Below are 17,582 nucleotides of genomic sequence, written 5' to 3' on the forward strand. Positions count from 1 at the left end.
GAGAGAAGCAGGAGTAAGAGCAAGATTTTGTTTTAAATGCTGATTCAATCTCCTTGTTTCCATAGATTATCTACTTCTTAATGACTCATTGGTAGGCTTTATCTTCTAGAAGTGTCTCCATTTATTCTGTTAGGTGATTTTTTTTTCATGTATAAAATTGTTGAATCCTCTATATTTCCATAAATTTATAAATATCTGATTGAAATGTCTCATGGCACTTAAAATTTCCCATATTTATCCAGCCAATGATTTGTCAGTTTTGAGAAGGCTCTATTGCCAAAGACACCACTTATTTAATGGAAAATGGAGACATTGAGCTGGTGCTGAAGACTACCAACCATGGTGCTTGAAGGAACTCTGCATACTGCCAGAGGAAAAAAATAACCATCAATATCACCCAGCTTTAGCCCCTGAAACTTACAATAATAACCTGCCTGTAAAATATACTAGCACAGTAGCAGCAAAGTATTATGGAAGTTACCAACCAATATTTTAAAATTGGTCCAGTTCGTGAAGATGAAAACTGTACCTAATACTGCTAAAGTGATCAAGAATCTAAGACGACACAGGCCCTGGGCCCTAAGGAAAAACTTACTATGATTATTTTCCTAAAAGACCATAGCAACAAAATGACTCTTAATGACATGCTGCTATGCCCATAGACCAGAGCATTACTCGGGCCTCATCAGAGAAGCTTACGGTAGATGACAATTAACATAGAAAACCAAACCTAGACAATGTGCAAAGAGTGAGAGACTTTGGAAGATTCAGTCCTAAATATGATATCTATATTAAGTTTCTCCCAACAAATTTCAGGGAAGAAGAAGTAGTAAAACTATAAGAGCCAGAGGTGATGGGAGATCCTAAGGAAAGAGTGTCTTCCAGATACAAAAGGACATATGAACACTCAGTGACTATTACAGCATACACAAGACCTACTTAAGTTCAAACCGGTTAGAATCCTAGTGCAAAGAAGGCAAAAAGAAGCAAAACCCATGAAACTCTGTGCAGGTAATACCTTACATAAAGGGGAATTCACTTCTCCATACTACAGGGTAGGCCCCATGCTCATAAGTAGTTGGCCTACACAAAACAGACTTTATGGATTTAGGGTTTTATGCCTTGTTTTGCTTGAGTATTTTTGGGTTCTCATTTTTTTTTTTTTGAGAAAGTGAAAAAATGAACATGAATTCTGATAAGGTGGGGAAAATCTAGGAGGATTTGGGGGAAAGAATATGATCCAAATAGATTGCATAGAATCAAATTTAAGGCAATAAATAAAAATAAAAAGATTTCTCAGTTTGGCTGACTTAACTACGGTTTTCCCTGTTTTATTTACTTGTAATCTTCAATTTCTTTTTCTTTCTGGGAACTTCATCTTTAGGTATAAGAATAAATTGAAATCATGCCTTTTGTTTCTGCTGTTTTGGGGCCTTGTGGGGCTGGGTAATAGGCCCAGTGGCAAACACTTTGCCTTGAGCTACACTCTTACTCTTTTTTACTGAAGTCTTTATACTTAAAAGCCTTTCTTAGCATTTTTCTCACTCTATCTGGTAAAGCCTGCCAGGTCTTCATCTGTTTCAAGATCTCTGTTAGTCTTTGTTTCCCTTTGACTCATTGCCGGCTCAGGAATACATTATTTAATTTCCACATATTTGTGAATTTTTTCAATTTTCTTCCTGTTATTGATTTTTTTTTTGGTTTGATACATTGTGGTCAAAAAAGATACTTGATATGACTCCAAGCTTCTTGGATGAATTAAGGGAAGAATGGGTAGAGGCCAATATTCCTGAATACAACTCTCTTCTTCTCTGCCATACAGTTACCCAGGGAATGAGAAGGCAGAAGCCCCAGCTTTGAGAACCCATGACTGACCACATCTTCTAATTCCTAGCAGGATAGTTTTATCTCCCCACCTACACCATAGACATGGTTTCTAATGCCTTTCTAAGTACCTTTAGTACTTAGGTGTTTAAGTAAATAAAGAGAGTGACGGGAAATAAAGCAGAAACTCAAAGTGCATAGGGCTCAGCATACTGAGAAAAATATTTTCTAAAATAATACTGGTCCTTGTATGTTACCTAGCTTGTCATATTCTGTTATAGTAATAGAAAAATGGATTAAGACAGCATGTAGAAGGCAGGAGAAATGGAGTGCTCCATAGCATAGTGAAAGAGAGGAGGAGAGGGACACAGAGACAAGGGAGAGCTCATGCACACTAAGCCCAGGGTAGGTATAAGTAGTCTGTCTGTAACCCCAACTGACCTCACACATATTAGGCTTTTTTTTTTTTCTGCATACAGAGACATTCTGTTCCCTGCTCAGTACTTAAGATGATCCAAGCAGTATTCATGCAAGTCTTCTTTCCTTAGTCCAGGTTTGATCAATTATTCGGCCCAGTGAATACAGGAAATGTGTTGTTGGAAGTGCAACAGAGATACACAGGAGGTGAAAGGGTGATCTGAACCATCATGGGAACTAATGCAGACTTCAGAGATCTCAGACCGAAATATTAAAACATTTGAAAATACTTACTATTTTAAATTTATGAAATTCTTAGGTAAATGGATGGATCTGGAGAATATCATCCTGAGTGAGGTAACCCAATCACAGAAGAACAAACACGGTATGCACTCTCTGATAAGTGGTTATTAGCCCAGAAGTTTGGAATACAGGAAGAACAACCCACAAACCACAAGGAACTCAAGAAGAAGGAAGACCAAAAGGTGGACATTTCATTCCTTCTTAAAAGGGGGAACCAAATACCCACAGAAGGAGTTGCAGAGATTAACTATGGAGCAGAGACTGAAGGAAGGGCAAGCCAACCTAAATATAGCTATCTCCTGAGAGGCTCTGACAGTACCTGAATAATACAGATGTAGAGGCTCACAGCCATCCATTGAACTGAGTACAGGGTCCTCAATGAAGGAGTTAGAGAAAGGACCTATGGAGCTGAGGGATTTGCAGCCCCTTAAGACGAACAACAATATGAACTAACTAGCACGCTCAGAGCTCCCAGGGTCTCAACCACCAACCAAGGACTGCTCATGGAGGGGTCTGATTGTTCTGGCAGCATGTGTTTAGTAGAGGATTGCAAATTCGATCATCAATAGGAGGAGAGGACCTCGGCCCTGTGAAGGTTCTGTGCCCCAGTGTAGGAGAATGCCAGGGCCAATAAATGAGTGGGAGAGGGTGGGGTGGCAGGCATGGGGAGGAGGGAGGCAACAGGGGTTTGTTTTTGTCGTTTTTGTTTGTTTCTTTGTTTTTTGGAGGGGAAACTGGGAAAGGAGAAATTTACATGTAAATAAAGAAAATATCTAATAAAAAAAGAAAATACTGTACTATTTTAAATATATAGGTGTTTTGCCTACACGAATGTCTGTGTACCTTGTATACATGTCTGGTACTCATGGAGGTCAGATGAAGACTTTGGATCTCCCAGAACTGGAGTTACAGACAGTTATGAGCTGCTAGGTGCATGCTGAAAGTGGAAGCTGGGTCCTTTGGAAGGGCAGCCAGTGCTCTTAACTGCCAATTCATCCCTCCTTCTATTCTCCAAACCCCTTTGAATTCTGACAATTTAGTAAATAGCACATGAGAAGAAATCATTTGGAAACCTCTATTTTGTTATGTTCTATTTTTTTTTATTTTTCTGTATATTATACAAGATGGTGGTTTTCAGTATGTTGTAGGAAGAACTTAGCCAAGTAGGCCCAGCCGTGGATACTTCCTCCCTGAGCCAACCTAGAATCTGCTAGCATGGCTAGAGACCGCTGAAGCTGGATACAGTGATGGAAGGAGCCAATGTGTGTGTGTGTGTGTGTGTGTGAGAGAGAGAGAGAGAGAGAGAGAGAGAGAGAGAGAGAGACAGAGACAGAGAGAGAGACAGAGAGAGACAGAGAGAGACAGAGAGAGGCTACTTGAGAGCCAATGAGATGCTGGGGGTGGGTATAAAGTTTTGTACAGTTCCTGCGGTAAAGGAGTCTGCTTTTGCCACTTGTAGTACTCCTAGAGTTTCTGTTATGGACTCTGTACTGTCTTACCCCAAGTGTCTTGGTTGGGGTTGGGGTTGCATGCAACCGTATGTCATTTTCATACACGTGGGTACTTCCCCTCCTCCTTCCTCATACTTACCCTTCCCTTCTCTTGCTGTCCCATTCCTATTCCCTCATATCCCTTTCTAATGGCCTCCATGTCTTTTTTCTTCTACATTGCACAAAGGAGAAAAGACCCAAGAGATCTGGCTTTCTGAGTATGGCTTATCTCTTTTGAAACGGTGATCTTTAGCGCTAGTCCTTTTCCTGTGAACAACCGGTTTGCTGATGGAAGTAGTCTCAACGTAGTTCTGACTTGCATTTCTCTAATGGCCAAAGAGGTAGCAGCCTTATTTCTTTCTGGAGAAATCTAGATGGATCAACAAATAGTTGAGTTCAATGTTGAAGGCAAACTCAGTAATATTTAATGTGTTATCTTCTAGAAATTTCCTTGAGAATAGAGGACATGTCTGAATTTGGTATTTCCCTGTTTCTATGCATATTTCTTGCTTATAGAGAGTACACAGTAAATATTGTGTGTCAAGAAGCAATAGTCTCCATTGTGGAATATATTTTATAGTGTATATGGACTGATAGGTTTCTTATTCAGCCGTGTAAATGTCTTTAGTTCATAAAATGATCTCTATTTTAGTATGGATTTTTTCTCTTTTTTCTAGGTGTGCTTAACTAAAGCACAGATTTTTAATTGCAACTCTACCATATTCAGTGTTCGTGACAAAGGAATCCTTCACAGACTGACCGAAGCTAGATCTGATGGCATGTAAGTCTTATAGTTTCTCTTAGAATAGGACAGTGTACACACATGCATTGCAACAGAAGGGACAAATTTGGCCACACACAGTAGATTCCTTTTGTTTGTATGTGGGTACATGTCTTAGTTAGGGTTTTACTCCTGTTAACAAATACCATGACTAAGGTAACTCTTATAAGGACAACATTTAATTGGGGCTAGCTTATAGATTCAGAGGTTCTGTCCATTATCATCAAGGCAGGAAGCATGGCAGTATCAAGACAGGCATGGCACAGGAGGAGCTGAGAGTTCAACATTGTGTTCCGAAGGCAAGCAGGAGAAGACTGGCTCCCACAGGGCTAGGAAAAGGATCTCAAAGTCTACCCCCACAGTGACTTCCGTACTTAAACAAAGCCACAGCTACTCCAACCAGGCCACACCTCCTAATAGTGCCACTCCCTGGGCCAAGCATATTCAAACCACCACAGTACATTTGCAACTGTGATTTCCACGTTACCTCACTGTTGTGTACATAGGTATATCTGTGTGTACATTCAGCAATATCTGTAAGATCACACGGGTTGTCATTATGGTTTAACTACATCCTTTAATTCTATTATTGTCACTGATGTTACACTATGCTTATCATTTCCTAACTGTGTTTTCAGTGTCCACCATAGAAATTCTGAACATAAGTTTGGCTCCAGCAAATGGCGAATAATAATAAAATGCAAAAAAAAAAAAATCAGGTTTTAGGCCAGTTTTCCTTCTGGAATCTTGAGTTAAAAGAGCATCTGCAACATAAACAGCCAGATTTAGTAGCTGTTGGGGCACTCAGGACCTATTGAGGAGGTCACATGGGACTGGGCTTGGTGTCATGATAAGCCACTGAGATCCCCTGTGATTTGTTTTTGTCCCAATGAGGTGGCATTGCCTTAGAAATTTGCATGCCAACCCCAGGTGAGGGGTCTAATTGTGATTTAGTTGGGTCTGTATGCTTTAAATATATGTCTGAGAACATGGGGCTTTAGGGTTTAAATCCCTCTCTGTCCCTTGGTAGATTTAATTATCAACTTGACACAACCTAGAATCCCCTGGGGGTAGAATCTCAGGGTGGGGCAGTCCACATTGGGTTAGTCTTTGAGGAATGATCTTAGTTCATTGACGTGGCAGGACCCAGCCCACTGGGGGTAACACTGTTTGAAGGGCTGATCCCTGAACTATAGACAAACGATAAGCTAATTAAGCTTTGTTCCTGGGTACGTGTATTCCCTCTCTGCCTCTAGACATGAAGGGATGAGCTCCATGGCTGAGTTCCTGCCTTGGCTTTTCTGCATTGGCAGACTATAACTTGGAACTGTAAGCTGAATAAACCTTTTCTTTTCCCCCTAAAAGAAAAAAATTAATAATGATACTCAGAAGTTCATATGTGAAGAAAATCTAAAAGAATCAAAATTGTTGTAATAATCTCCTGGTATTTCTACAGAAGAAGGCAAGTCCTAAATTTGTTTGTGGCCTAATCCTAGTATTACAAACTAGCCTGTATCATATAAGACTTTCTGTAAAGATAGTTTCATTCTTATACAAATAAATTAGTATTTTTCAAAATTAATAAAGAATTCAATGTTTTCATGTGATACGTAAAGTATCAGATAAAGAATCTCTAGACAGCAATGATAAAAGTACTATGGGTAATGGAATTACTTTTTTACAAAATTATTGGTACTTTTTTTTCCTGTAATGTAAAATGACAGGTTTCCAGTGCAGTAGCCACTAGGGTATTGTTGAGGCCAGAAAAACTGTTTCCAAGAGAGTTCCTACCTTCACCAAAAGGAATCCAGACTGCTGGCCATGAAAATTAAGAGGGTTCTGTGAAATTGTTTAAAGGAACAGATGTCAAATAAAACTTGCAATTGTTACAGTGTGTCTGTAGCAAGTGATGAAACACTTTCAGATTCCAGAAGCATCCACGGTGTAATGCATACATCCTTATTAGGGATGACACATGCATTGGTTACTACTGATTAGAGCAAAGGTGAGAAGAGAACAGGATGATGCAATAAGCTCAGCTGGCATGCACTGACTGCATTAAACAGAACTATAAACCTACCAATATAAAATGTTTAAAAGGAACCTCTGAAGTCAGGAGGCAATTTATTGATGGCTGACATGGTAAACCATGGCAAGATAACTTTCGACTGGTATTAGAGTAGTCAGGACTAGTTACCAAAAAATTGTGGAAAGCATAATAGCAATGCATAACACATAAGGTCTGAAAAATAAATGCTATAAACTCCATAGCTCCGATTCAAATGAACTATAAAAACTGCATTGTTATTTTTACACGTATAAAACCAATAACATTAAATTATTGCAGTGCTATGACGGGACTGCAGCCACACAGCAGCCCTGAATCTATGTAGAGAATCTTAGGAAATTAACCATAATATTTCCTATCTCAGTTTTTCTAAAAACCATTCAAAACAATTCTATTTTGACCTTTCCCAACTCAAGTAATACACAGAGGTGCAAGGGTGATTGAGTCATTCATTAAGCAGCCATAATGTAATCAAGTCTGAAATCATTCCCAAGGGTTTCTAATTCCAAAGAAGGACCTGAGGGTTCATCTACTCCTGCACCCAGTCTAGGGGCTGGGAGTGAATTATAATTTGTACATATCCTGACTGTCCATAGAAGAGTATGTAAATAATTCAAAAAAGCTTTGCTGCTTTTCATTAGACATCTGCTAGAATATTTTAATGTGCATAATATACATCAATAAAAGGGGGCAACAAATGATACAGAATCATTAAATCATCATTAACCTAATAAGAGGCCTAAGCTATTACTTTGTAGGTTCCATTTTGCTCTGTAGTCAGCCTTGTGAAACATCAAATGAAAATTTGCAGATGGAAGTAACAAAGAAAAAAGAATACTTTGAAAAATGAGCATGTGGTATTTTTATTTGCAAGTTCTTAACATTAAAGTTTGAATAAAAACCTAAATTTAAAAGTACCAAAAATGGGCAGACGTATCTAAAATGTAATTCAAGCCATCATCCCATTACCATTATTCATTTATTAATGCATATAGAGGAATTCAGTATGTTTGACTTGAAAAACTGAAAACAAGCTATAAAAGTCAATGCTCAAAATAATAATATAAATATGACAAAAATATATCTATAACAAGAAGGAATACAAGAGCAAGGAGCAAGAAACTTAACCATTCTTTCCTATAACTTTAACAGGTTTTTATCAACTCTCATCAGAACTAACTATGTGAATAGTCCCCTGAATAATTTGGCTGACATTACCATATCAATCTCTCATCCTACCTAAAAACTTTACTTCTTCCCCATAAAATATTTAAACTTCTTGGCTTAACATGTATTGGCACCAATCTATTTTTCCAAGCATATCAATCACACCGAGCTTACCTCACTCCATCCCTAGACCCAGTTACACTAATTACACAGTCTTGCCTTCCTCAATCTTAGTCTTCCTGATTTGTCTTCCTGCTTTTTCACTTCCATATGCCTGATTCTGCCCCCAAAGTTAGGTCATCCATACTTTTCAGACACCAGTTCACAAAGCCCTCTATATATACCATCTCTCATTATATTTCTGACTCTATTGTGTAATTTACTACTTTAACTTTATTGAAAATCTTAAGAATATTTTATACCACTTATTTATATTTTATCCAGTCCACACCCCCCAGATCTCACAGTGATCACCATAGCATCTTTCTGAAACAGATCTTCAGCTCACACATGTTATAAGAGCTGGGAAACCCTATAAGAGCGGTGCTGCATAAAACTTACAAACCAGCTACTCCTAAAAAAATAATTTTGGAGGGCCAGAGAGATGGCTTAGCAATTAAGAACACTGACTGCTATTCCAGAGATCCTGAGTTCAATCCCCAGCAACTACATGGGATCTGATACACTCTTCTAGTGTGTCTGAGAACAATGTATTCATATACATAAAATAAATAATTTTAAAAAATAATAATTTGGGTTAAATATTTTTGAAAGGATTTGTTTAAGATTTCTGAGGATTTAAGCACATCTAAGATGGGCCTATTTTGAAGTTGCTTTCTTCCAGCAGAAACAATGATGAGTTTCCTCTGGTTGTCACACTTTTCCGATGTGCTCTTACGTCAAAACAATTAATGGCAAATGCTGGTTCTTGTCAGCCTGCACCAATGGCTACTTGAAAGTAGAAATAGTGGGGAGATAGAAGGATGACTTAGAGGTTAAGAACATTGGCTGTTCTTCCTGGGGACCCAGGTTCAATACCCGGCACCCACATGGCAGCTCACAACTGCCTGTAACCCCAGTTCCAACATTCTCTCACGGGCATACATTAAGGCAAAACACCAATGCACATAAAATAAAAGTAAGTTAATTCAAGTACTTTTCTAAAAAAGAAAGTAGAAACTTGTAGTAACACAAATACCGTGTTGCTAGGCACATACATATTAGATAAACAGTTTATAGTCAATGGTGCTGCTTAAAAGAAGGCAAACAGCCAAAATTCTAAGTATTGGATTTATCCAAGTATTAATACACAAATAGAGAAATCCTATCTAAAAGAAGGTGTGTGGTTTTTGCTTTGTCTTTGTACGTGACTTCACACGTTACAAAACATCACTGAAGAACATACAATTCTAAAGAAAATAATAAAGAGGAATTTTTCTACTTCCCACTTTTATGTTTTTAACTACATAATATGTTGAACTTTCAAACGAATTCCTCATCAGCTAAACACACACAGGTCATCTAATGGGGGAGCATGTACCGTTAAAGCAAACTGATAGAAATTTTAAAGATTAAGAGATGAGCATGAAGGAAAACAAACCATGCAATGAAGTTTAGAACATTCAACAAGGGGAGTGAGTGAGTGTGAGTGTGTGTGTGTGTGTGTGTGTGTGTGTGTGCGCGTGCGTGCGTGCATGTGTGTGGGGGGGTGTGTCCACATGTGTCTCAATTCCTATATAACAAAGAACAAACTCCTTCATTTATTATTTCCTAATTTAAATTCTTCTTTCATCTGTGTGTGCAACATTCATATCTATAAGGGAAGGGCTACCCAGAGGACAATTCATTTCTAAAAGGAAGCAATAAAACTCCCTTTCCAAAGCACCAGATGGTAATATAAAAAGCTCCTCACAGAATCTCTAGAGAAAGCAGTAGGTCTCACTGGTGGTGTCTTTAGTTACTTTATGTCTCACAAGTAAAGTACTTAGCCATCCTGAAAGAAGTTGTACACTGGGAAACACGTAGGCCTCACCCATCTCCCCCTTTCATTTAAGTAAAGAAACCCCATCTTCCGTGAAACATTTCAAGCCTTGTGACCTAAATCTCTTGGTGGCAGAAGTCACTGTCATCTGATCTTCATTATCCAGACATTAAAATAACCTGCCAAATAGTAGCTTTTGAATGACCAAGTGAGTGAAAAACATTTCTTCAAATAGTCCACAATTGACAAAAATAACAGTTCTAAAAGGAACAAAAATAATTATTTCAGTATCCTCCAAATTGGCATTTTTTAATAATAATAATTTTGTATAGTACCTCAGAAAGCCCTACTAGCCCAAGAATAATTTTCTGTTGTTACTCCAGTGACATGCAAGAAGTCCAGCAGTCCACCTGCAGAAAGGAACGGAGGTCTTCCGACAGGATACGGGAGTAGGGAATCCTCAATCCTGTGCTATTTCCAGAGGCAAGACACTGTACACACCTTGCCAAAACCTAGTTTCTGTTTATCACACAGTGGTCATAAAAATATTCGTTTCCCTCCAAAAAAGATTTCTCTTAATTGTACCTTGCAGTATTCCAAGGCTATCTCATTTTGTGTGTTACTATTTCATACTACCTTGTAGAGAGACTTGTTTCCACCCACCCCATCATCTGGAAGGTTCGATTTGTGCCGTTTATCCCATATGCAATCTTTAGTCAAATTTCATGCTCAATCCATTCCTTATTCTTAATTTTAATCTCTTATCTTCTTTTTAAGTTTTTTGTTCAGCCCTTATTTCCTATATTTTACTATGTTGGCTAAATCTTCCAAGTTAGTCATCATTTGGGAGTTAAGGAAAGGAGGATGTAGAATCCATCGAAATAGCAAAGGCATTTTGATGATGAAAACTAAATTCTCGTGAACACAGCAAATGGCAAAATCAATTCACAATTCCTCTGAACAGGTTTTCTTAAAGGAAATTTTACTTTATTTTGGCCAGGTTTTCATGAGGCCATTTTCATGCAAGTATAATTTGACTGTATCTATCCCCTCTGTACTTGCTTACCCTATTTATCGCCTGCTTTCTCCCCTTAGTCCCTCTTTTCTGTACACACATCATTTATAAATCATGTATCTATAAAGTATAAGTCCTACGAATGAGAGAAAATATGTGATGTCTCTTTGAGCCTGGCAAAATTGATAATATAGTATCATGCTTCCAGAAGCATCCATTTTTTTCTTTGGTCCCATGAAGGCTCTATGCCTCTCAACAGTTTTAATCAATCAACAAAACATAATTAGTTCAGTCTTCTATCTCTCCCACGTCAAGATCAAACCAAGTCAGGAGGGAAGAAAGAAGTTGTAAAACATCCATGTACTTACCTGGGGATAGGGGGAGGTCCTGGATTTTGACTTGCTACTCGAGAGCCTTGACTTGGCCCCCTTCCTGTTGTCAGTGATGGTGGGTGTGGAACTGCTGGTATAGGAGAAAGTGGGCTTAGAGGCTGATATCTGGTCCAGGGAAAGCTGCAGCCCTTTGTATTCTGTGTCTCTGTGGGGGTGAGGAACAGAGTGTTTAGTCAGCCACCAATAGGAATAAATTCATGTGTTCTCTCATCAGGAGACAGTACTCTCTATATACATAAAAAAGAAAGCAATGTAAATAAAGAAAATATCTAATAAAAAAAGAATAAAAAGAGTACTATTTAAATAGAATATTTTTATTTATATGAAGTAAAGTTACAATGAGTCTTGCTAACTAATCAGACTACTTTAAATTCTGTATAGAATGTCTGAACCTCATTAATTTTGGACTTCATGTGTCATTAGTAGGAAAAATTTTGGATAAAAATTAAATAATAAATTAGCTATTTAAAAAAAAAAAGAAAGCAAAAGTTAGTCATAGAGCCAGTTTCCCCCAAACAGCTGTATTATTCTAGAAAAAAACTCACATTTAATTAACAAATTGTGTGTGTATGTGGTTGCCATCCATTAATTTTATTAAATAGAAGATAAACCTCTCATTTAACTACTCAGATAAGTATTTTTAATTAAAAAAAAAAAAAAAAAAACCTAAGCAGTATGCATAATGACTCAGAAAACCCTTTGGCTTCCTAGCAGCCCAAGAGAAATCTGCTGAATTAGCCCAGTAACCCTCAAGTCCATCAGCCCTATTCCTGAAAAAGATAGGTGTTAAGTGGTAAAGTGAGATTCTGTGCTCTGGATTATGAGATATGAATTATTAAACCTGCGCTAAAGGTTTTCAGGTGAGTAAACTCAGTAAGCAACTGGTGAGAACAGATCACCAGCAACAATATCATTGTGATAAACATTCTAAATCTCCCTATAGATAGCTAGCTTCAAAAATAGTGAAAAATCCCTTTCGGCAGGCTACATCAGCCTTCTCAGAGTTCATTTCATCACCAGGGTTTTCTTTTTTTTTTCCATTCCTTCATTCATCTAATAAGCATTTACTGTGCTCCAGATAAACCAGACTTTGTGCTAGGCAGAGACATTCATTCTCATGAATAAAGATGATAACTATAATGTGTAGCACATTATAATCCTTTCAGGAAAAAAAACATATGACTGCAGACTGATATGAAGGGATCAAGGCACGTGGTTATGAAGTCCACTTGGTCATGCCCACAGGCATACCCTCAAGGCCTTCCAGACACCGTCAGATGTCACTTGGAACCTCTCATTTTGTTCAGAGAATATCTACTTCCTACTAACCCCTCAAAATAACTTTTTCAAATACTCTTCTTTATCTCCACTTGTGGAAGAAATTTCTTATGCATTCTAGAACTAACTGGAATGAACCAAGGTCGGTGACTAATTGTGATTAATTGTTTTTACTCTCTAGAGAGCTGTAAACTTTTATTTATTTATTTATTTATTTATGTATTTATTTATATTCATTCATATATATATACATACATATATATATACATATATATATATACTTAATATATCCAATAATATATCAGGCATGTTTCATGAGTGAGAAATAATTTATTATCCTATGATCACTTTTTTCTCTCTAGGAGACTAGCAAAAACAGGTAAATAGAAAAGTATAATTAATTACTTCGAAATTGCTGTGAGAGATAATCTTTAAGTGTCCTTACTATGAAAAACATACATTGTAAATATATGAGCTAGTGCAAAAATGAAGTATGCATGCTTGACTTAGCCACTGCACAATATATACATATATCAAGAGCCCCGCCATGTGCTATAAATACATGCAATTTACTTATCAAGTCAAAAAGGCAAAAATCATAATTCGGGCCAGAAGTCTTTTGAGTGATTAAGAACGGACACCAACTAAACTAGCTTCAGTATTATCCTGGGGAGTGCCATGACACATATCAACCAACTATAACAGCAAGCCATCAGACACAGTCGGCATCTTCACCTAAAACTTACACATCTGTGGAGCCAAATAACATTGGATTGAGAACATTTTTAATTGCACCTGTCCTGAACCGCGTACAGGCTTTTCCCTGATTGTTCCACAGACAATAAGGTACAACAACTATTGATACAGCACTTATATTATTTTAGGAATTTTTAAGTACCTAGAAAAGATTAAGGCATACAGGGGATTGTATGTAGAATATATACAAATACTCCATTTGGATAAAAAGAGCTTCATAGACTTGGATGTCTATGGGAAAATCCTGGAACCAGTCCCCTTTGAAATCGGGCAATGGCTATTCAAATCATTCAGTAAGAGGAAAGAATATTCTACAAGATCAACAAAGAGCCAAAGAGAAGTCAAACACCTCATTTTCCCCATCACTGTCAGTATTTCTCTCATCACCTCCTTCTAAAGACAGTGTAGACCACGGGCAGTCCTTAGTCAGAACTGCAACGTGGTCCACAACACAACTCCTGATTTGTTTTTCTTCTAATATATTGAGGTTTTCCTTCTTCAGCCCATCTCTTTATCTAAACTAAACTAAGTCCCTAAACTAAGCTTTTGATTTTGGGGCTTTCTCTCTCCCCCAATAGCTTACATCCCTTCTGTTCCCACGAAGGTATCATCCACGTCTTCTGAAATCGTATAGTTTATGCTTACTGAGTGGAGGTTCTATTCTCCAGGGTTTATAAGAGATCAATGAATAGAAGGCCTCTGTCTCTCAGGAAGGAATCACCAGGGCTAATCCTGAGGGAAGTACAGCGGAGACCAGAAAACAATTTCCTACTCTATGATTATAATTTCCCCCAGTAAACTCTAAAGTTCTGGAACATATAAGCAGAGAGATATATTGTTACAATATGAAAGCAAATGCACAGAAATGCACATAACTGGAAGAGAAAGACAAAGACACAACTTTTAAAAGGCTTTTTCCCCACCCAGTGAGTACTAATAAGTTAAAACCAGCAGATTTTTTCTCAGTGGGAAAAAAGACACTGATGGGCTGTGGACTGTGTGGTCTGTCTTCCTTTACAAAACAGTAAGGCAAGCACACTGGGCTCTGACAGGAGGTGGGCCTTCCACTCTCGACCACTCTATCCAATGCACAGAAAATCCATTCAGTCCTTGCCTTGTATCACATAATAGACAGCAAAAATTATTCACCATTGCAAATATGGCCTATTTCAATATAGGATATAGATGAAGAGAATAAATAAATAAATCCTTTTCTTTACTCATAAATTCCAGAAAGCACACATCGGCACTATCAAAATTATACCAGGTCTTTCTGAAAAAGGAACTCTCCCAAACTCTAATGCTGTTAGTGCTATCAGCATTAACCTGATATTCAAATCAGACAAAAAGACACAGCAATAACACACACACACACACACACACACACACACACACACACATGCAAGTCCTATATACCACTGTCCCTGATGAATATAAACCTAAAAGCCTTCAAAGAAATACCAGCAACCCCAAGTTAAGAGCACAAGTGGAAGATCAAGCCTGGGGGCGGGCAAGACGGTGTGGCAGGTGAAGATACCAGCTACAGAAACCTAATCACCTGAGCTCAAGCTCAGACCCCACATAAGGATGGAAGTGGGGAACTAACCCCAAAAAGTTGTCTAATCTCTGTGCATATGCTTTGGCACATGTTCTCACACACAATGATAATAAACATAATAAGAAATGAAGTAAGCCAGGCCTGGTAGGACACATCTTTAATCCCACCACTCAAGAGATAGAAACAGATGGATCTCTGTGAATTCCAAGCCAGTCTCATCTACATAGGGAAATCCAGGAGAGCCATGGCTACATAAAGATAAGACTATATCTCAAAAAAAACACAAAATGTAAAAGAATATTACACACCATGAACTATTCTAAGAATGCAGAGATAGTTTAGCATATACAAATCAATAAATGTAACGCATCCCACCAAAATAATAAAAGGCAAAAGCCACATAATCACCTGAATAGAAGCAGAAAAAGAATTTAAAGAAATTAAACATCATTTCCTTTATAAACTTTCAACTAATTAAGTATAGAAGAAATATTTCTCAACATAATAATATAACAAACACATAGTCAAACTTACTTCTGGGAGAAAGCTGAAGACATTTCCCCTAAGATCTAAAAGAAAAAGAAAAACAGGGTCTCTATTGCTGTAATAGAATACCAAAAGCAACGTGTGGAGTAAAGGACTTATCTCACTAACAATTCTACATCATGGTCCACTATCATAGGAACTCATGTCAGGAACTCAAGGCAAGAACTGATACGGAAGCCATGAAGTAACAGCATTTACTGACCTGCTCCTCAAGACTTGCTGAGCCTGCATTCTTACACAACCCATGACCACCTGCCCAGGGCTGGCACTGCCCACAGTGAGCTGTGCACTCCCACATCAATCATCAATCAGGAAAATGCCCCACATGTTTGCCTACAGGCCAACCTTAGAGAGGCATCACCTCGGTTTAGGTTCCCTCTTCTCAAATGGTCCTAGCTTGTGTCTAGCTGACAGAAAAAAAAAAGACAGATATCCACTTCCATTACTCTTATTTAACACAGTATTGGAAATTTCAGCCAAAACAAGAGAACAAGGAAAGGAAAGGGCATATGAATAAGGAGGAGGAAAACCAAATTATCCCAGTTTGTAGACCACATAAAACATGAAGAACCCATAGGAAGACTGATAGGACTGGTGAGTAGATTCAGTAAAGTTATATGATTCATAATCAGATGTATAGTTTAAATGTGAAATTTACAGGCTAGGCACATGTGTTTGAACAAATGGTTCCCCAGTGATGATATTGTTTTGGAGCTTGTTGAACCTATTGGCCTGGAGTCTAACTAGGAATACTAGGTCTCTGGAAATAGGCCTTGAAAATGATCCCTAAATTCTGATTCTGGCATTGAGTTTTCTATTTCCTGATCTACCCATATTCAAGGAGCCACTGTTTTATACTTCTTCCTCTAGGGACAGAGACCCTCCAGCCACTGTGCCTTCCCTAGCATGAGAGATTGTTTCGCCTTTAACATAAAGCCAAACGCACTGTCCTCCCTTAAGTTGCTTTCATTGGATTTAGGAAAGAAAGAAAGAAAGAGAAAGAGAGAGGTGGGGGAGAGAGAGATAAGGAGGGAGAGAGGAAGAAAGGAAGAAAGAAAAAAGTAAAAGAAAAAGTAAAAGAAAAAGAAAAAGAAAAAAAGACCAAATGTGGATGTTTCAGTCCTTCTTAGAAGGGGGAACAAAATATTCAAGGGAGGAAATACAGAGACAGTGTAGAGCAGAAACTGAAAGAAAGGCCATCCAGAGACTGCCCCACCTGGGGATACATCCCATATACAGACCAAACCCAGACACTATTGTGGATGCCAAGAAGTACTTGCTGACAGGAATCTGATATAGCTGTCTCCTGAGAGGTTCTAGCAGAGTCTGACAAATATGGATGCAGTTGCTCGCAGCCAATCATTGGACTGAGCACAGGGTCCCCAATGAAGGAGTTAGAAAAAGGACTGAAGGAGCTTAAGGGGTTTGTAGCCCCATAGGAAGAACAACAGTATCAACCAACCAGACCCCCCAGACCTCCCAGAGACTAAACCAACGACCAAATAGTACACATGGAGGGACCCATGGCTCCAGCTGCATATGTAGCAGAGGATGGCTTTGTCGGACATCAATGGGAGGAGAGGCCCTTGGTCCTGGGAAGGCTTGATGCCCCAGTATAGGGGAATGCCAGGGTGGGGAGGCAGGAGTAGGTGAGTGGGTGGGCACTCTCATAGAAGCAAGGAGAGTTAGGATGGGATAGGGGATTTCCGGAGGGAAATCAGAAAAGGGGATAACATTTGAAATGTAAATAAATAAAATATCCAATAAAAAGAAAGAAGAGAAGAGAAGAAAGGAAAGAAAAGAAATAAGAAAAGAAAACAAAGGAAAAGAAAGAGAAAGAAAAGATGTGGTAGTTCATGCCTGTAATCCCAAAAGTTGGGAGGATAAAGCAGGATTCCCATGAATTCAAGACAAGCCTAGGCTACATGGTAAGGTACTGGACAGAGAGAGAAAGAGAGAGAGAGAGAGAGAGAGAGAGAGAGAGAGAGAGAGAGAGAGAGAGAGAG

At 38.4% G+C, this 17,582-nt stretch overlaps 1 protein-coding gene across 4 annotated transcripts in view; it reads right to left on the reverse strand.

Annotated features, from left to right (window-relative positions):
* Nucleotides 1-17,582, reverse strand: part of Sim1 (SIM bHLH transcription factor 1) — an 88,424-nt gene that overhangs the window by 30,200 nt on the left and 40,642 nt on the right. For all 4 annotated transcript variants that reach the window (XM_031346620.1, XM_031346619.1, XM_031346621.1 and 1 more), the window contains one exon: nt 11,415-11,583. In XM_031346620.1, coding sequence (XP_031202480.1) covers nt 11,415-11,583 — 169 coding nt within the window. The remainder of the gene's footprint in view (nt 1-11,414; nt 11,584-17,582) is intronic.

Source organism: Mastomys coucha, unplaced genomic scaffold, assembly GCF_008632895.1.
Source record: "Mastomys coucha isolate ucsf_1 unplaced genomic scaffold, UCSF_Mcou_1 pScaffold3, whole genome shotgun sequence".
Taxonomy (NCBI): domain Eukaryota; kingdom Metazoa; phylum Chordata; class Mammalia; order Rodentia; family Muridae; genus Mastomys; species Mastomys coucha.